Source organism: Meriones unguiculatus, chromosome 16 (assembly GCF_030254825.1).
Source record: "Meriones unguiculatus strain TT.TT164.6M chromosome 16, Bangor_MerUng_6.1, whole genome shotgun sequence".
Lineage (NCBI taxonomy): Eukaryota > Metazoa > Chordata > Mammalia > Rodentia > Muridae > Meriones > Meriones unguiculatus.
In genome coordinates, this window is record NC_083363.1 from 47,619,311 (window position 1) to 47,640,190 (window position 20,880).

A 20,880-nucleotide genomic window follows, 5' to 3' on the forward strand; every position below is an offset into this window, starting at 1 on the left:
TGATATTGAAATAAGTGCCTGATCACCAAAGCCAAGATATTTTAACCAAAAAATAAGTTACTGATAAATATTTTTCATAAAAAATTAAGCTATGGAATGATTCAAAGGAAATATAAATGAATACTCATATTTTTAATGGCCTTTCTATGAGTGATATTATATATATATATCCTATGAAAGAATTGATTTGAATGCATCAAAATTGTATATGGTATGAAATTATGATAAGAAAACACATAATGTAAATTATAACATAATATTTTTCAGAGAAGTTTTCATTAGGTGGTTATGGCTTCCTAGTAACACCCGGAAACATGTACCTACAATCTAAATACACGACCTTGCCTCATCTCTGCCTTCTCATCTTCCCTCTCTTTAGCAAACTTTGAAAGGGCAGTTTCTAAGTAGTATGTTTGGGGTGTCTTTTGGGGCACTTCTGCATTTCCTGAATCTCATGCAAGTAACATGGGGTACCTGTATAATTGAACAAGACACAGTAGAACAATTCAGGGGATGTCAGAGGCACTTTAAGTATACTGAGCAAGTCCTAGCCTGTTCCTATCCTCATTTTCTATAGTAAAATTTACAGTGATTTCTCTCTGTCACTTCTTAGGGTGAAGAAGGTGACCAAGGAGAACTGGGAGAAGTTGGAGCTCAAGGACCTCCAGTAAGTTTATTTTTAGTGTTTACCCAGGATAAGTAAATCTTTTAAATGAATCTCTTTTGGCACTTGGATTAATAGCATTACATTATAGGTACTATGTCTTGTCTGTGCTCCCAGCCAGCCAGCAGTAGGCAATCACTACTTTTTCAAAACAAGAAAGAGTCCCCATTGTACCTTCAAGACTTCTGGTATTATTTTTTTTAACTGAAAAGTTCTATGTGGAATTATATGTAGATTCTGGGGCTTCATAACTTGAAAGCAAACGGTGGACCCAAGCGAATGATACGTTTCAATTTCTGCAGTGCCATTTAAGTTAGAATAGCTCAGCCTGATAAGGCCACATTTCCCTCGAAAACCTAAGGTTGTTAATCCAGGCTGGCTCATATTGCATTTGGGAATTTCAGACCATTTCTGACCGACATACTGAGAACTTTGTGACTGAACTAGATAAATGGATGCTGGTCCTGGAACTGTTCCATCTTTTCCAAGTGTGGAGAGGAAGGCTATAACCACCCAAAAGCACCTTTACCTGGCCCAAGTCTAAAAGTAGCTGCCTTCCAATGGAGCACCCACTCACGGCTGTGCTCCACGGAGCAGCCAGGTTCCCCCTTTGCCAGGTCGTTTATGGAAGAACCCTCTGCTGTGAGACCAGCTCCATTTCAGTACCGAAAGAGATCCTGAAACCTGGCACGTTCCCTCATGGTTAGGCTTATTTATGCCTGTGCTTGTGATGAGTCCTTACTCTTGTCATATAGGAGTTCAGAACACTCTTATCATAAGAACAGCATAATATATACTGGTGACAAGTGGTTGATGGACAGTCAGGCTCTATTTCCAGCACATAAACTTTTGTGGGTCTGATGCAACTGCCTTCCTTTGACAGTATACATTTGTAGGCAGCTATTATTTTTAAGGGTTAAGATAGTGTTATCCCTATCAGAGTTTGAAGGGGGTGGAATTCGTATTGTGGGTTCTGCCCATGAATTAAAAAATGTCAAAAACATTGTCTTAGTTGCTTGTATTTACCTTTTTAAATATTTTTGGCCATCTATCATTGTGCCATCTCAATTTGCATAGAGTTGTACAAATCTTTAGAATTTTACCAAAGGGTTTTAAGCATTAGAATTTTATTTGGACTTTTTCTTTTTAAGCCAGAAATGTTTCCTATGTGCTGTCATCATTTTTCAGTGTCTCATTCCATTATGATGACATGCTTCTTCTGGGTCAATGTTTGCCAAAATATTTTTAAGAAGTCTGTGCTTTGACTGAAATCACTTACACCTCCCTCTCTCTTTTCACTTTTCCAGGGAACTCAAGGTCTGAGAGGCATCACGGGCATAGTTGGAGACAAAGGAGAAAAAGTGAGATATCTGTGATAAAGTCATAGTATAAAAGTGATCTTACCCCCAGTACCATCATGTTTTAGTTTATGTTTTATGTGTTTTTTTGTGTACTTCATAAGGTATATTTTGTAACTATTTACAATGACAAGAAAAATATGTATAATTATTAACTAGAGGCATTTTCCCCCAATGATTTTTGGTGGGAGTCATGGTGCAGAGCCCATTGGCAACAGAGGAGCACTATTTTAGGTAAATTGGAGTAAGTAGGGGTATAATATTCTAGCTTTGTCGTTATTTGTAGCAAGTACTCATAACACTGACACAATGCTGGCAGAGCTCCTGGTCCAGCAAGGGAAAGACAAGGGAAGATGGAAAGGGAAGGGGAAGGGAAAAACCTCCCAGGATCCTGAGACCATATTAGTTGCTCTGCCTTACAAAGGGGTCATTCAGTTATGGCCACAGGCAGCAGCCTGTCCTTGGCCACTTTCAAAAGTGAGGTTTTCCTGGCTTATTCCTGTGCAAGGCTTCTGCAAGTGCCCAGGACAGTTTGAAGAAGGGCTTACATTAAGCACATTACTTCTTTGGAATGCAGATAAGTAGATAAGCAACTGTCATGCATTCAAGGAAGACACTTCTGAAGTCAGGCAGGGCACAGAAGCTGCAGCTTAATCATGATATGAGTCTGGGAGGGCCCACGACAAGGCTGACTGCTGAAGGTCATGAGGATAAAGAGCAGTTGATGGTGAAGGCTGATGCTCGGTGGACAGACTATCCTAAGGAAACACAATGGAAACTGTTCGCTGAAACCTCAGCAATATTATTTTTGATGTATGTATCTGTATGTGTGTCTAGTGTTTTTGGACAAAAATGTCACTATTTCTTAGAAAGTTTATTTTGAAAGCCAGTTCGTGGCATGTGTTCAGCTTTTTGCCCATCAACGTCTTGGACCCTGGCCTTACTCTCTTCAGAGCCACCTTTGCTATTGTTTCCCAGCACAGTGATTTTTAGTTCCAATTAAGTAAGATTTCATTGTTGACACTCAGTATGCGATATTAAACCCCCTTCTGAGAGCTGCACATGCTTATTACTCACAGGCCTCACTTGTCTGCTATGTTTCTTCAGTCTCTCTTTTCCCATTCGATCTTTTCTGGATATTTCTCTACCTGCTTTCTTTTTTTCATCTTCTCTAAGGTATTTCTTTAAAAAACAAAGCCAATATCTGACATCCCATATATTCTTATACCCTCACCACTTTAAGTAACATTCTGTGTGCACCTCTCATTTAGTAAGTAATAAAGTCCTTTTATTTTCAATGCAGCCAACACCCAGGCTATTATTTCCCCTGGATTTAACTCACCCCATAAAATAGGTGACCTCTCCTTGAGACCAATTACCATTCTTGATGTGTTCTTTATTTGAGACATTTCTCTATTTGATATTTTTAAAAAATTTTCATTTCTCTTCATTTCTGTCAAATTGCTTTAAAAAAAAAAAGAGACAGCTTCTCTTGTGAACACAGCCGTAGAGTGGTTACCTAGTAACAGCACTTTGGATTGAGCTCGTGCTGAACTGCAATAAGGGAGAGAGAGAGAGAGCGTGTGAGAGCCTCAAAACCATTTTTATAACGCAAAGGCTGAGGTGTTCTCTCATAATGCCAGGTGAATGATGAATTCAAGGTCCTCTTCAGGTCTTCCAAATCTTTCTTTTTTGGTGAATGGAGAATGCCTCTGCTCTGTTCTAGTTTTTAGAGATCAAAGAATTTCAGGGCTCTGTGGTCTCTTTGCTTCCATAGTTCCCCCAGCCCCCCTTTGACTACTGCCCCTGTGTCTGAACTTTCTATCAAAGATTTTCTAGTGTTTCATTCTTACCACAGACAAGGTCCACCTGGTTTTGTTAGACTGACACCTGCCTGATGCTCTGTGACTGCTTTCTGCTTGGTTTTATCACCTCCTCATTTCATCTACTTTATTAGGAGACCATCCATCCATTCGAGCCGTCCTTGAGGTTTCTTATTCACTTTGTCATTTCAAGCTGGAACTTGCATTTTGTTGAGGAGAATATGTAGTGGTCACAAAACCCAATGTAGTTTTGTTTTTAAAACAAAACCATTTCCTTGATTCTAATGAAGAAATAAGGAGATGGTATCTGTTCTGTCACGAAGTTAGAGATCATTTCCAGATGATTAGACTTGAAAAAGATCTAGACTAGTGGATCTCAATCTGTGGTTCACAACCCCTTTGGGTCAGTTTGTAACAATGGAAATACATCCTGGATATCAGATATTTACATTATGATTTGTAACAGTAACAAAATTACAGTTATGAAGCAACAACAAAATAATTTTATGGCTGGGTATCACCCACAACACTAGGAACTGTATTAAAGGGTCGCAGCACTAGAAAGGTTGAGAACCACTGATCTACATAGTTTCTACGTCATCACATTGTAGGATGGATCTCTCTGTAAAAACATGGTTGATTAGTATATATGAAGTGAGTTACCAATCCAGGGGCAGGAATGTCTAGATTCCTCTAATGGTCTAACAGTTCACCCTTCTGAATCACGTAGTAATGTGATTTACTTGTATTCTATATCAGGGGCGGAGTGGTGGCTTCTAGGGTCGAAGACATCCTTTTCACATCTGTGGCACTGCAGAGTCCAGCGAAGCTATCCCTAAATTCACAGTCTCCTTGAGGTTCTCAGCCCTGCAGCATTAATGAATTCCCATAGATATCCTGAGACCTTTGGACGTTGACTGCTAACTCTTGTTCAACAGATCTGTGAAGTCCTCTGAATGAGTTGCAGCAGTTGAGAATAGATCCATTGCTAACTTACAATATCCAGAGTGTTACCAAAGGTCGTCCTAAGTGCTGTTAACATGATGAGCAATACACACTAGTGTTTTCATGTCTGAAGTGTCTAATGATTTACTCCTCAGCGTTCATTCACAAATACTCAATCACAAATGTAGCATGCATGAAAACCTAATGCCTTCTTTTATTTTGGCTGCTATACTTTAGAAAGATGAGGATGTCCAGAAACATGAATGACTAATGCAAATTTTATTTTGTTATCTTGTTTTCAGGGTGCTCGAGGATTTGATGGAGAGCCTGGACCTCAGGGCATTCCTGGTGCAGCTGTAAGTGGTTCTTCTTTCACACGCACACATACAAACATCGACAGATCCTTTTATTTTAAAGCAACGGTACTTCCCCCTCCACCTTATATCTCCTCCCATCTCCTCTGCTACCCTCTCCTTCCCTCCTCCTCCCCTCGTTCCCTCTCCTTTATTCTGATATATCATCTGTAGCCCTGGCTAGCCTTAGACTTGCAGTGATCTTCTGGTCTCAGCATCCCAAATGCTGGGATTACAGATGAACACTACCACACTCAACCAAAACAAACATTTCTAAGACTTTCCCCTGGATTTAAATATATATATATATATATATATATATATATATATATATATATATATTGCTGTTTATACACACAGTAACTATTTCCCTGGATTTCTTCGGGGATATGCCCCATGGTTATCCATGTTTATGTTGACTGTGTTTTCTGTTGTTTTGGTGGCTAGAGTACATTGATTGACAGCGGCGACCAGGTGACCATGTTTTCAGTTCCTGGGCAATTCTAGCGTTTCCTCCTTGATGGTTTCTGATCTCATTGTTTCATGTTTTGGCCACCATGTATGCAGGTGTTGTTATTTAGATGGCCTCATACTGTTTTGAGGGCACACAGATTAAAAAAAAAAACTATTATGACTCACATATGCTACAAAAATTACACAAGCAAAACAGGATTTCTCCCTACCAGTGATGGGCTAGAAGACCTAATGCTTGAACTGTGATAGAGGAAGATTGTCCTGGAAAGCCGTGAGAAAGGAAGCTAAGTGCAGGGGCTGCTGTTGGTGGTATGGTTATCGGTGTTATCACAGGGCTGTCGCTGCCTGCAGCAAAGGTGTATTTTGAGAAGATGAGACGCAACAGATCAAGTAGACACGAGTTATAGGTGACGTCTCACACTATGCCGAGCAGTGTGACCTGAGAAAGAGCAACGGAGAGCCAGCTGACGCTGGGAGCAAACAATTCCATTTTAAGAAAGACATCGACTTACCTAATGCCACACATGGCATGGGTCATTGGGTGGTTACTTTTTTATTTTTTACATTAATTACAGTTTATTCACTCTGTTTCCCAGCTGCAGCCCCCTTCCTCATTCCCTCCCAAACCCACCCTCTCTCCCTCATCTCCACCCATGCCCCTCTCCAAGTTCACTGATGGGAAGGTCCTCCTCCCCTTCCATCTGATCCTAGCTTATCAGGTCTCATTAGGAGTGAATGCATTGTCCTTCTCTGTGGCCTGGTAAGGCTGCTGCCCCTCAGAGAGAGGTGATCAAAGAGCCAGCCACTGAGTTCATGTCAGAGACAGTCCCTGTTTTCCTTACTAGGGAACCCATTTGGATACCGAGCTGCCATGGGCTACATCTAGGTAATATCCACGAATGGTCCTTGGTTGGAGTATTGGTCTCAGAAAAGACCCCTGTGCCAAGATTTTTTGGTTCTGTTGATCTCCTTGTGGAGCTCCTGTCCTCTACAGGTCTTACTATCTCCCTGTTCTTTCATAAGATTACTTGCACTCTGCCCTAAGTTTGGTTATGAGTCTTAGCATCTGCTTTGATACACTGCTGGGTAGAGTCTTTCAGAGGCTGTCTGTGGTAGGCTCGTGTCCTGTTCCCTGTTTTCTCCTTCTCCCAATGTCTATCCCATATGTTTTTCTGAGTGAGGATTGATCATCTTACCCAGGGTCCTCCTTCTTGCTTTGCTTCTTTAGGTGTACAGATTTTAGTATGTTTATTCTATATTATATGTCTAGTATCCACTTATAAGTGAGTATATACTGTTTGTGTATTTCTGCTTCTGGGATATCACACTCAGAATGATCTTTTCTAGATCCCACCATTTGCCTGCAAATTTTGCTGATTTCCTTGTTTTTAATTTCTGAGTAGTATTCCATTGTGTAAATGTGCCACAATTTCTGTATCCATTCTTCTGTTGAAGGATATCTGGCTTGTTTCCAGGTTTTGGCTATTAGGGATAAAGCTGTTACAAACATGGTTGAGCAAATGTCCTTGTTGTGTACTTGTGCATCTTTTGGATATATGCCTAGGAGTGGTATAACTGGATCTTGAGGAAACACTATTCCTAATTGTCTGAGAAAGCCTCAGATTGATTTCCAAAGTGGTTGTACAAGTTTACATTCCCATCAGCAGTGGAAGAGGATTCCCCTTTCCCCACATCCTCTCCAGCATGTGTTGTCACTTGAGTTTTTGATCTTAGCCATTCTGATGAATGTAAGGTGAAATCTCCGGGTCGTTTTGATTTGCATTTCCCTGATGGCTAAGGATGTTGAACACTTCTTTAAGTGTTTCTCTGCCATTCTATATTCCTCTATTGAGAATTCTCCGTTTGAAGTGAGCATTCGTGAAAGGTCAAAGTTACAGAGAGGAATAGTTGCCAATAGCAGCTGCAGAGATGGCTTAGTGGGTGAGAACACTGGTTCGTTCCCAGCATCCACATGGCAGCTCACAACCATCTTTAACACCAGGTCTAGGTGGCCTGATACCAGCTTCCGGCCCCTCAGACACGAGGCTCACAAGTGGCACCTAGACAGACATAGGCAAAACATCCATAGACATTAAAAAATTACTCAGTAATATTCAATGTGGATGATGTTTTCTGACCTCAAAGCACCCTCAGGTAACTAACTTTTGCTCACACTGAGAACTTCTGCTTTTGTACAGGGTGATCAAGGACAGCGAGGGCCTCCAGGAGAAGCAGGTCCTAAGGGAGACAGAGTGAGTACGAATTAGTCTTCTTCCCTGCAAAGCATCCTGCTTTCCCGAAATATCTGTCGGTTCTGTGTATTTGGCATGGCCTATGCATCGCAATCATTGACAAGGCCTCGTTTCTTCTTCTTCTTTCTCTGCCCTACAGGGCCCTCAAGGTTCCCGGGGACTTCCTGGATCTCCTGGGCCAAAAGGAGACACGGTATGTCCCGAGCTGTTGCTGGCAAATATAGTGCCCAGGGGCGTTTACTGACCTGCGGTGGAGCTTCAGGAAACGACCTGGAGAAGAATGTGACTGCCTCTAAGACACAGTGTGCTCTTTGTGTGTCCTTAGGGCTTGCCAGGTGTAGACGGTCGAGACGGAATACCTGGGATGCCCGGAACAAAGGTAGCTGTGTGGTTGAGTTTCCAAGTGAATGAGATCTCTCTGCCCTGGACAGCTAGCTATGCTTGGCATTTCCATTATGACATTACCAGGACATTTGCTTAGACAGCGCTGCCGTTTTCTTCTCTCTCTCTTTCACTTTTGAAATGAAGTGTCAGCTGCAAAATTTTCATTAAAACAGTCTACTTATTTGCTTGCCTTAGGAACTCAGTAAAATAGCCCCATTGATGAAAGTAGGCTGAAGGAAATTATATGTTTGAATGTGTGCCCTCTGTCCTACCCACTACTGATCCTGAGCTAAGTAATTTAAAAGTGCACCCAAGGTTAGCTGCTGGAAAACTGTTTTACCTAAGGTGGCCGCACTCCGCCTTCTTAGAACACATCAGTTCATAAAGGAATCATTGTGTGATTAAGAACTTGCTTTCAGGGTGAAGCAGGGAAGCCTGGACCTCCCGGTGATGTGGGATTGCAGGGTTTACCGGTACGTGCTAAACTTTGTTTTTTTTTTTTTTTTTTTTTTTTTTTTACATGTTTGTGTTTTATGTACATGATTGAAAAAGATGGATTTGGAAGGAGAGGTACATTATGCGATTTGTTAAGTTCTGAGAAAAATTTGTTGCTTTTAATTTTAGTGTTTTTTTTTATTTTAATGTTTACATTTTTAATCCCACCTCCCACCCCCCGTAATTAGCTGGTCATTTACCCAAGAACCCTAAAAAGAGTACCAAATTCTGCTTATGCACTATTTAATTTTATGGTTTGGGTCTGTCTTCTCTGTTATCTTCCTTAAATAGTCCAGAGCAGTGGCCACTGCTCTGTCTCTTGTCTTACTTTTAGCCAGCCTTGGAGTTCTTATTAGTAGGGCTGAGACAGGAAAGTGAAATAATTCTCAGGGACAGCAGGAGAAAGGTTACCAGTCTTGAGTTATGAGATGGTTTGAAACACTGAAATTGGTATTTCCCTACATTAGTATGGATGAAAATTCATAGGAAATACAGTGTTTGTGTTCTTGAGTCCTTGAAGGCAAATCTTCCCAGTTAACAAAGGATACTTGGTAGTATCAAGTACTGGTTCCCAATCTGTTATGGCATCTGGTACTTTGCAAGCTGCTAGGGGGAGACAAGGACTCCCAATACCAAAATGAGCAAAGTGAGGGTTTTATTATTCTGTACAAGTGGCAATGTTATATTCCTATAGCATCTGTCCTGCCCGAAAGATTGTTGCTGTGAGGATGGGGCTGAATTTTCGCTTGAAAGGTCATTCCAAAAATTAACTTGAGCTTGCAGATTTTCTTTAAGGTTCAGCCTTAACAAGTCAGGCACAGTAAAGCACTGCGCTGCATGCCATGGGTAGCCCGTTACTGACCGAAACGGGGCTGAAGCAGCACCAGCATCTTCTCACTCTGCCTTTGAGGTTGCCACAATCCCGTGGTCTCTTCTTGGATGGTGGGTTTGGTGTTTGATGGATCCTCAGATGAGGCAATTAAACCCAGAACCTGTGTATTCTTTTAGGGCGTACCTGGGATTCCTGGTGCAAAAGGTGTTGCTGGTGAAAAGGTAAAAAACAAATCGAACTTTCAGCTAGTATTTTGCCTTATGCCTTTATGAGTCTATTTCTGTTATAATTTTAATATTCCCAGCCTGGATTTTATTTTATGTTTAACTTCAGGGAGAAATCAGAAAGCAAAAGCTTTGAAGTGGCCACGTGCTAGTCTCTTTCCCAGCTGCAGAAAACTGCTGATGAGACTTTCTTCGTGAAAATATCATTGTTTGCTAGTATAGGACAGAGATAGCTTCATGGTTTCTGACTACTTAAAATAAATTATTTTAAGCTATAGACTATATTATTAGGCTGTAGAATGTATGTCATGTTACATTCTATAGGGAATCGATGAACAAGTTATTTAAAACAATTGGTGAATGAATGGAAATAACTAAAGTAATAAAAGACAGCTTTTCTTTAGAATAAAATAGGTCCTATGTGATAAAGTAGAACTTGAGCCTAGAAGGTGGTCCATTTATTTGAAGCACTTGCCTGAGTTCGGTCCCTAGAGCCCTCGTAAAAGGCCAGTGGTATGTGTCCACAGTCCTGGACGGATGCCTTCAACTTGGTGAACAGTCAACTTAGCCTACGTGATGAGTTCCAGGCCAACATGAGACTCAGTCTCAACAGAAACAGGTCAACAGTGCCTGAGAAAAGACACACAAAGCTATACTCTGTACTTCCCACACACGCAGGGCCATTCACATGGACACGGGTCATACATCTACATGCATACACATACATATACATGTGCATAAGTGTGAATATGTGATTGTATGTGCATACACACACAGACATAAGACAGAGATTTTGTATTCTCCCAGATTCTCAGCATGAAGCCAGGAGATTAATGCTATTTCACTAGAAGCGATGCCTGTGTGGGTGAGGCAGGTTGATGACCATGCTCCCTGTCTGAATTACTCTAAATGTTGCCTTTCGTTTTTAGGGTAACACAGGTGCTCCGGGGAAGCCTGGTCAGTTGGGAAGTTCAGGAAAACCAGTAAGGCTGCGTTTAAGCTTTTCTGTCAATTAAGATCAATAGTTCCCAAGAGAGGTTGGTCAACTGTTTCTCTGCTTTCCTTTCCACAGGGCCAACAAGGGCCTCAGGGAGAGGTCGGGCCTCGAGGACCCAGGGGCCTTCCTGTGAGTACTGTTCTCCCATGTCTCCCCTTTGAGGGCTTCGCTGAGAGTTCCTTGCTTATGACCGCGTCGATGCTTGCTAACGTTTGAGCATGCGCATGTCTATGTGGTCCAGATAGACAGCAAAATGGGGATACTAATTTACATATACACAGCATGTCTTTTCAAAAACTGGTTCAAAAAATGATGTATTAAAAAAAGCATAAAAGGCTTTTTATTTTCATCTCATGTTGCAAGTATTTTAGTGTGCTTAAAACCCTTTACTAAGGTACAATTTACATGCTATGTGGATTATCCACTGAATATGCACGACTTATTAATTTTTGGTATGGTCACAAAGTTCTGTAGCCATCACCACAATCAATTTCAGGATATTCCCATCACTCACTAAAGAAACCCTGTTCTCACTTTCAGGCAACTTAGCTTACACACTGTTTCCGTCCCTATGGCTTTGCTGATTCTGAAAGTTTTATATGAACAGATCTATACAATATGCCTCTGTCACTTGGTATTATAATGTCTCAGCATTCATCTATTCTGTAGCCTGTGCCGGCACTACATTTCCATTTATTGCCACATAACAATTTGTATGGGTTAATTGCACAGGGAGATCACATCTTTTTCACCAGTTCCTCAGGCTGGCATTTGGATTGTCTCCACTTCTGGCAGTGATGAGTTAGCTGCTATGAGCATTTGTGTTCACACTTTTCTGTGGATGTCTTTTAATTCCCTTGCGTATGTACGGACTTAGAGGTGACTGCGTTTAAACTCTGATATGCTTTTCTATTTCTTAAGTGTAACTAGATGAACTTATCTATAAGGATGAACTTACCTACTTGTTTTACAGACAACGCAGAAATGTGTATTTTTCTACTAGAAGATACATCTTAATCTTTAGAGAGAAACTGATCAAAAAAATTTCACACTGTCACTAAAGAGGTGGCTCAGTGGTTAAGAATTCTGGCTATTCCTCTAGAGGACTTGGGTTCGATTCCCAGTACCCAGGTGACATCTCACAACTGCCTGTAACTTCTGTCCCAGATCTATCATCCTTTTCTGCCTCCTTGAGTACTACATAATACACAAACACCCATACACACAAAATTATAAAAACAATCTTAAAAATTCACATCAGGCACTTAAATCTGACTTCACAAACATCTCTCTGGCTTTCATTTTGAGTTCTCAGTTTCAGTCTTCTAAATAATAAAAAACAAGTAAATAACCAAACACTCCAATTGAGGACATATAAGCAGTTCCAAATATTGTTCTTCTAAAGCCTTTCCTGAGCGTGTGGAATGAAGTTTATTTCTATGCTCGAGAAAGTCATAGTTGCCAGCTGTCACTTGGCAGTAGAGTGGCGTTTTCTGCTTCTTACAGGTATCTGTGCCTGACCTGTGTCAGGCGGTTCTCTAAGGTTTCTCAGCAGCTGAAGAAACTAGGGCCTGCTTCTAGTCTTGCTCTTTATTGAAATTAATCACTCATTAATTTTTTTTCTTTTAGGATTGAAGCCTGTGAGTTTCTAAATAAAATATTTGCCATGGATTATTGTCCAGGCACTGAGATTAAAGCCAGATCACGTTTTACTGCTAAGCAGTAAAAATGCTGTATGATGACCCAGGCAGATGTGGAAGTGTTGGGGAATTAGTGTTTTGAGACTGTTTACTATTAAACCCACTTTTTTTTTTTTTTTTTTAAGTAGAAAGCTGTGTATGGACATTGAATGGACATTGACTGTTCACCAGGAAATGCAATGACCGCACGCATGTGCGCACGCGCATGCACACACACACACACACACACACACACACTTACACCGCACATAGGGAATGCTTACTGTTGTTAACAGCTGTGCAGGTAGAGCACAGAAGGACACAGGAACAGTAGATTCTCTTAGCTGTGCTTAGTTGGACTAGCGGAATTTAACTGGTGTTGGCTTTGGGGTCTGAGTTTCAGGTTTTGTTTTTGACATTTCTGTGAGTCTAAATTCTTCCCTTTGTCCCAGCTGCTGAGTCTCAAATCGTCACCCTTCTGCCATCCTATTTCCCGTCTCTAACAGGGCCCGTTGGCTCTGCCTTCTTTCTGCTTCTTTATATTGACTTTCTTTTTCACTTTTGCTTCTTTTGCTCAGTCTTGACTCAGCTGATTTCTACCAAGCTGTCCCAAAAGGACAGCACTGATATTTTGATATCCGCTGTTTTCTAGGACGCTTAGTCTGTTGCGTGGCATCTCATGTCCATGACTGAAACCCTAGAATATCCAGGGAGTATTTGTAATCACTGGACAAATAAAAGTGCCAAACACATTTCCAAAGTCCTGGATAAATGGTGCTACCTCCAGTCTGCATGCCCCACAATCCTGCTCTTCCCAAAGTACAGTTTCCATCTGAATGAAAACCAGAAATAAAAAAGAAACAAAGGATGTGACTGCTGCTAGTTATGGTGGAAGAGGAAGTTTGTTATACATATGCGGGAGACATAGCCAGAGACAGACACGTCTGGGAGAGTCCAGAGTGGTCATGACCCTAAACCATTCCCAGGATAGGGGGGAGGGCGGAGAGTGGGAAGCAAGCATGGCAGCCAGGAGGCCAAAGGCGCAAAAAGGGAGGGTAACCAAAAGGTCTGGCTTATATAGGGAGAGCCTCTGATAGCTTGCCGACAGGCTGGGATCCTCCGTCCTCGTCTTTCTAGTGCTGGCATGACAGGCAGGCTGCTGTACAGTCTGCTATTTACACAGGCTCTAAAGATCCGAATCCTGCTCTTCACACCTTTAACCACTGAGCAATCCCCTCAGGCATTTACTTCTCACTTCTGCTGAGATCCACTGCTGAAATCAGGCATCCTTCGGTGAAGATCACTAACTGCTCTGTCTACTTCTTAGTCCACTTGCTTTGACACATGTCAGACTTGGTGTTTACTTATCGGGAGCTCTTCTCCATTTTTGAGAGCCATCATTCCATGTGGAGTTGTTCTGAATTTCATAACCTTTGGCCCCATTGTGTCCCCTGCTGTGACTTGGAGAAGGCCAAGGGATGCCTGATCTATCTCTGTGTCTTCTATATCTCTTTACTTGGGTCCTGCCATAAATTAGTACTCAATAGATGTCTTTTGGAATAAGTTGAATTGGAGTATAATAAGTCCTGCGATACTGCTTTCATTGGTAATAACTGGCTTCTCACCTGCCACAAATTTTTCAGAAAGAAATGTCATGATATTGTAAAGTATAGCTCTGGAGCGAAGTTTTAACACCAAATCATTCTCCTGGAGGGTGCATTTCCTCTTCCATTTACGTCTGTGAGTTCCGTTTCCTAGATAGATTCACACATTTCCATCTATGAATGGCCAGTCTGATCAGATTTCCCTGTAAATTTATCTCAAATTGAACTGAGCAGAAGGGAGGAGAATGCATGTCTGATGTATCCTAAATGCATGGCTTTGCGATGAAATTTTGCTGATTTGATTGCAAGAAGGATTAGTTTTGTGTTTTGCTTTTTAAAATTTGACCCTCTAGTGATTTCATGGGAATCACTACCACACACATGCATAGGCCTTCTCTGTTATACTTTCTCTGCTTGGTTTGTTATTGGTCTGAGTGGCTCTAGGTTCAGAGCAGGCACATGGCCTGGCCTCTGATGTGGTTGTACATTTCAGTGGCTCCTAGCCAACCACCCTCCAGGCTTCTCTGAACTTGCCAAGTTTTTGGGTAAGTGGATTATGTTTGCTCTGCCCTTGGTTCTGACTGGGAATAGTACTCTGCTGATTTTTACCTCCTTCTGAACATAATGTGCTCCGATTGTAATTTTCCTGGGACCCTCACTCCATCGCAGCACAACAGCCTCCAGCAGAGAAGTCTCAATGTGGGGACCATATGGTATGTCATTGGATATTCTAAACTGCACCCCATCCTGCCCAGCCCTTGGCAATGGTGTGTGAAGCTGATATGTGTGATGCTAAGCATTCAGACAGATTTTTCTCTGCCTAGCTATAAGGGAATATTCAAATCCACACAAGATAAATATGACTGTATCATATCACAAAATTGAATCCTTTAAAACATCCTTGTAACAAACCGAAAGTTATTCCCTGAGGTAGACCTCATATGATTTTCTAATTTCATAGGAAAAGGAATTGATTAAAAAAAAAAACAGCCTAGAGAAATCAGAATTGATCTTTTGGTTTAAGTCCCTTTTCTTGTCGGTGCCAGAGAGAGAGACTTAGAATACAGAACAGGCTGAATATAATGGTGTGTGATTTCTCACTTCTAAAATGCAGCTACCATGCACCAAAGATAGTATTTATTCTTCAGCTAGTTAGCATTTGGGGTAATTTTTGGAAACATGTGAAATATGAGAGCCATGACAAATTAAAGTGACGGAATAGAGTCAATTCTCTTGGAAAATAATTCTGGTAACATTAAGTCTAACTAAATGTTCAGATTTTTTTTGTGACTTTTATAAATGTCTAATAGTTCCTTTATAAGAGAAGAGGCATCAACTTGAATGATTTGCTGCCTCTGTCTCTCTCTGCATTCATATGCTGGGACTTGTTTGCCAAATTCTCCTGGTAGAGGAGAATTCAGCCATTTTTAAATTTTGGATGTATGAGACTTTGAACTTTAAGCTCTTATCAGAAGTTTAAGCAAAGTTGGTAAAGACATAGACACAAAGCAAAACGAATCCCTGCCTGGGTCTTTGGGATACTGGACGCATAGAATCAGAGGTGAAGAGGGCTGAGTAAAACTAAGGAATGTGGAGCGGAGTGCCGGGAGACACCAACACGACACAGATCTGATGGGCTCGGAGGAGTTATCTGCAGCCATAGCTGAGGCAGAGGCTCTGCATCTTTTCCACGGCCTTAGATGGCTCTTAGGGATGCATTTGCAGATGGTTCTGAAGTTTTCAGCGATACATGTGGAAACACAGGGACCCTGAGAGAACCAAAGAGCCTTCTAATACACTCTTGCAGGTTAACTGGAAGAATTATGTCTTTATTCTGGTTCCTTTTGATTCTCTTGCTATAAATGGACACTCTTATTGTCAGGGGGCATGTAACTACCAGCCACTATAAGGAACGTTTCTGTACCAGCCTCCATTGCCCACACCCGAGAGTGTGGTGACTACATGCTGTTGGGCTGTTGGAGCATAAGGCTTTATCATTTATTTAGCACACTTTCAGTTGACAGTGCCTTGCCTATTGTTAGAATGTGTTTAAGCTACATTTTTACGAGTGGCTATTTATGTCTTGACTACTCATCCTTTTTCTTCTGGCATAAAAATCCCGAATTTATATGTGTGTGTGTGTTGTACAGAAGCCACAAAATGGCTATTAGAATTTTTGCCCTTGGCACTTGTGTTTTAAGCAACTGTTTGGCTACTGTTATAAAAATGAACATGGCATTCTTTCCCAATGAGATGACTTCTGCAGAAATAGATAAATTTAGAATTACTGGGGGCTTGTGACAATGGAGTGTAGAAGAACAAAGAATCTACCTGTTTGTGCAGTAGCAGAGGAGCATACAACTACACTTCATGGGTTGGGTCTACATACACACTGAGTTACCCTGGGAACATCCATCCATCCACCAGTGCAGGCTGTGACTCAAACATTTACTTACCACAGGCTTGCCAGTGGTTTAGAAGGACGTGTGAAATAAACAGTAAGAAGCTATGAATGACAGGAGAAAATAAGATTTCAGCCGAAAAAAAATTTTTTTTTCTTTTCCTTCATGAGATAGTTAATCTTCCCAAGTATAAACCAAAAGGCTTCTCAGTCCTAGTATTTGAATTTATCTATTTGGTTTTTAGAAAAGAGCTATAGCAATCATCCTTAATATTGATACAATAGCATACTTCTTGTTTATTTAGGAGTTGGTCCTTGGGACTAAGTGAATACTTGAGTTAGGAACTAAGCTATCTTCTGATATTCATTTCTCCTCATCAGTGAGCACTAGTTTTTAAAATTAAAATCATGTTAGACCCATGTCATTGGGAATCTGCATCCCAGGGCAGCTGAAAATGCATTTGAAAATGCCAGTGGTGTGTGTGTACTGAAAGGAAGTCATTTTGGAAGTCCTAGGCCAAGGTAGTTGAAGCAGAAGCCAGTCTCCCATTAAACTTACTCATTGACAAAGACATCTATGTATTTAATCTGTTATTACTGCAGATTCTCCACACCTCTTATCTTCCTCCTCCCTAATCCGCCACACAACACCCTGCCACACACACACACACACACACACACACACACACTTCCACTGTCTTCTCGGTTTGTCTTTGTTTAGTGCCGCTGTGAGTTTAACCCGGGTCATTCTGTGTGAGCATAGATATAACATAGTACCTGGAGCATGGAGGACTTACCACTGTCTGTGCCGCTGAAGACAGTATCTCTCTTTTCTCCAGAATTCATCCTTAGTCAATGAGCCTCTCCTGCGGTGGGTGTCCAGAAAGAGGGGACCGATGACAATCTTTGTAGATGGATAGAAACAAAAAGAACCGTTACAGTGGCCACTTTTCACTTAAATTTATGTCTTCATGGGGCACTGCCTCGGGCTTACCAAGTTGCTCATGGGATTAAGGACCAATGTATTCTTCCAAATGCTTACCCCTGACAGGTTGTTAATATAAAAAATTATTGAAAAGTAGTTAAGAGCATTGAGCTTCAATCACTCATAAATCACATGAAATGACTATGGTGAAATTATAGCCCACAGCCAGAGACTAATGTGGTAACCTTTAGGGAAAGTGAACATTCAGAAGGTTTATGGATCTTGACACCTGTTCAACCTAAAGATGAATGAATAATATGTAGGCCAGAATAATATAATCTCACTAGGAACATTTAGAAGTACTAACTATTAAAATGGAGCTGTTGCATCATTTTAAAAGGAAACTAACTCAAATTATTTTGAGCAGTTTTATGATACAGCTTAAAGGGAATGTTTATCTACTAGTAGAATTGTTTATCTACTAGTGTTTCACCAAGTCCCACTCAGTTGAGCACAGCAATAGGTGTACAACAGGCTTTAGATCAAATGCAAATGTGTTGAATTCTCAAGGAAATAAGTAAAAGTTACACATCTCCTCTTCTCAAAAGTTTCTTTTAAGTTTAGGGCTTCAAGTAGAATAGAAATGTGAAGACTTAGATTTCAAATAAAAAAAAAAAAGATTGAAATTGCCCACAAAATAAAATTAGCATTGCTGTTAGCAGATCTTCATAGTGAGTCATACTTTCCAATGTCTGCAATCCCTTGGGACATATTTAGACCTAGAATGTGAGAAACAAGAAATTTTATCTCAGAAAGTTTATAAATGTCTACCATCTGTGCCTTCTTGAGGTTGCAGTAGTGATTTAAAGGCATGCATCTCTGTCCTGTGCTTCCTTTTCGTGCTTTTCTGAGGTAAGCAAGCATTTGCCAGCTGCTGCTTTAATCATCCATAGACCCAAGAGCTTACACAGACACTGCAGCATTCCCAATGAGTGGGTATGGAGTACCCCAAGAACATACCTAAGTGAGGACATTAAGTGTGTACATATGAATAGCCGTAATGTCAAATAGGATGTGACTTTCATGCTGAAGATTACTGATCGCCATTGCGTGTCCAGGTAGTGGACATTTCCAATGGCCTGGCATCTGGGGAACAGCATGGTTCCATGATCAGTGAGCATGGAGGATGATTAGACTCTGGATCGGATGGCCCGAGCCTTCAGCTGACCCGAAGGGAAAAGATTTTGGCAGCTCCTACATTTTGACAAACACCTGGATGAAATGCCATTGTTTTTTATTATAATCATTAAGCGTTTGACTCTGGCCTGAACAGCCAGCTGACAGCAATTTGTATGTTTTCACAGGGCAGTAGAGGGCCAGTAGGACCAGAAGGGTCCCCAGGCATTCCGGGTAAACTGGTAAGTGATGCTCCCAATCCCTATGTGTTTGCTTCCTACAAAGCAAATACAGTTTTGCTTTTTTTTTTTTTTGAGAAAGGAGAGAAAACAAATTGCAGAAGGTCATACAATTAACCATATATGTTTTCTGTTGTTGTTGTGGGACTATGTGAAATTGTAAATATAGAATTCCAAATTTTATCTATGCTACATCCCCCAAGACTGTTTAATCAGTGTGGCTTGTAAAAATGCATTTGAAAACCCACCGAGGCATGAAGTGTTCCATTTGGCATCTGCCTCCTCTTGGCATGGAGGAGAACTGTGGATGAATGCTGGCTTTGGCTTCTCCTGTTTACACAGCAGGAGAAACGACAGCATGCTCCTGGCCTTGACTGAGAGAGCCCACTGTTGCTGAGGCGTGCAGTGGGAATTCAGAGTGGGGTGGAAGGCGGGAGGCGACTGGCCCGTCTTCTACAGGGATGCAGAAGGGAGGAAGACCGAAGGGGCGTAACTAAACCGACCACACATTAATTTTAGACACGAGTTGATACCCCAGGGCCCTTTCTGGCTTGTCAACTTTGAGCAGCAAGGACAAAGTGACTCTGAAGGTTTTCTGTTTGTCTCTCAGGGATCTCCTGGTAGCCCTGGCCTTCCGGGCCTGCCCGGGCCCCCTGGACTTCCTGGATTGAAAGGCGACAGGGTGAGATGCCCAACAGATTTTTTTTTTTTAAATCTGGAATGATGACTCATTCTTTGTTGAGAAATCAAACCTGCTTTGTCCAATGAAGACTTTCTCTAGCGATTATCGTGAAGAAACACAGTGAAAGATGTGTTAAGTTACTGAGAGTTGACATTAAAAAGAAAAGAGGAGAGAACCTCCTCTGTCAGTGGACTTGGGGAGGGGCATGGGAGGAGATGATGGAGGAAGGGTGGGATTGGGAGGGAAGGAGGGAGGGGATTACAGCTGGGATACAAAGTGCATAAGCTGTAATTAATAAAAATAAACAAATTATAAAAGAAGAAGAGTAACTTCCCAGGAGGAAGAGAAATAAAGGCCGAGAGGACTAAAGGGCCGGTTGTAGTTATAGTTTTTATTTAGTTCTAAAGTTATATTCCCATTAGTGAATATTGTAAATATTCCTGTATTACCAGAGATTTGGGGAACAACCATTGATCAGAACAGGTGTCTCCTGGGACTTACTAAGTGGTGGGGAATGGGGAGTCTCTCTTCTATCATACCTCATTTGAGGACTTTGGCTCATCTGAAATGATACACACAGCTCAAAACACTGAAAAATGTTAACTCTTATTTGCTCCAGGGTGTGTTTGGTGAACCAGGTCCTAAGGGTGAACAGGTGAGTGTGCCTGTGGTGAATGGTGTTGCCTATGAGCCACTTCACAAAGCGAGGGCTAGCCGGTGCGTGGGTGTCGTGAAATGATGGCAGCTCCCGGCTTTCCTCCGTGTGCTTTGTAGTGAGGGAAAACTACTGTGGAGCTTGGTGTGCAGCCAAACTGTTTTCATACGCGGGGGCTAATGGCTGCTTCCTGTACCGTGCAGTGCCCTTCCTTTGAAGTCTGTAGCCCTGGCTCTCTGGCTTGCCGAATTGTATTCTCGCGACACAGACTCTCAAAGCCGCAAAAAACAACATCCTAACTATTTATTGTCTCTTCTATCAAGACCTCAACAAATACAATGTGCAAATAGAGTCACCTGTGTTTGGATTCCTCTTTCTATTGTAGGATGCCACTGTCAAAGGTTATCGAATTTGAAAGTTGCTAGACGTCATTGTTATTCTAACTAAATGAATCAAACTCAATTAGTAGCTGAAACCTGGCTGCCCCCTGGCTTCTCTAGTCTAGTGTTTTGACATCATAGAATTGAGAGCTGTTGCATAATCCTTCGGGGATTCACGTGCTTATAAATGCTTATCCGTGCTGACTGCTTCAAGTTGAACCATGAATGGAGACCTGAAAAACATGTGACATTTTATCTTAAAATTTTAGGGTGCCTCTGGTGAAGAAGGTGAAGCAGGAGCAAGGGGTGATCTTGTAAGTTTTTTTTTTTAATTATTT

General features: G+C 41.4%; 1 protein-coding gene across 1 annotated transcript in view; it reads left to right on the forward strand.

Moving 5' to 3' along the window:
• The window catches only part of Col9a1 (collagen type IX alpha 1 chain), a 63,229-nt gene that overhangs the window by 20,737 nt on the left and 21,612 nt on the right, over positions 1-20,880 (forward strand). The window contains exons 13-26 of the mRNA XM_021649119.2: positions 614-667; positions 1,972-2,025; positions 5,093-5,146; positions 7,816-7,869; positions 8,009-8,062; positions 8,195-8,248; positions 8,673-8,726; positions 9,757-9,801; positions 10,734-10,787; positions 10,877-10,930; positions 18,775-18,828; positions 19,436-19,507; positions 20,127-20,162; positions 20,812-20,856. Of these exons, the coding sequence (XP_021504794.1) occupies positions 614-667; positions 1,972-2,025; positions 5,093-5,146; positions 7,816-7,869; positions 8,009-8,062; positions 8,195-8,248; positions 8,673-8,726; positions 9,757-9,801; positions 10,734-10,787; positions 10,877-10,930; positions 18,775-18,828; positions 19,436-19,507; positions 20,127-20,162; positions 20,812-20,856 (738 nt within the window). The remainder of the gene's footprint in view (positions 1-613; positions 668-1,971; positions 2,026-5,092; positions 5,147-7,815; positions 7,870-8,008; positions 8,063-8,194; positions 8,249-8,672; positions 8,727-9,756; positions 9,802-10,733; positions 10,788-10,876; positions 10,931-18,774; positions 18,829-19,435; positions 19,508-20,126; positions 20,163-20,811; positions 20,857-20,880) is intronic.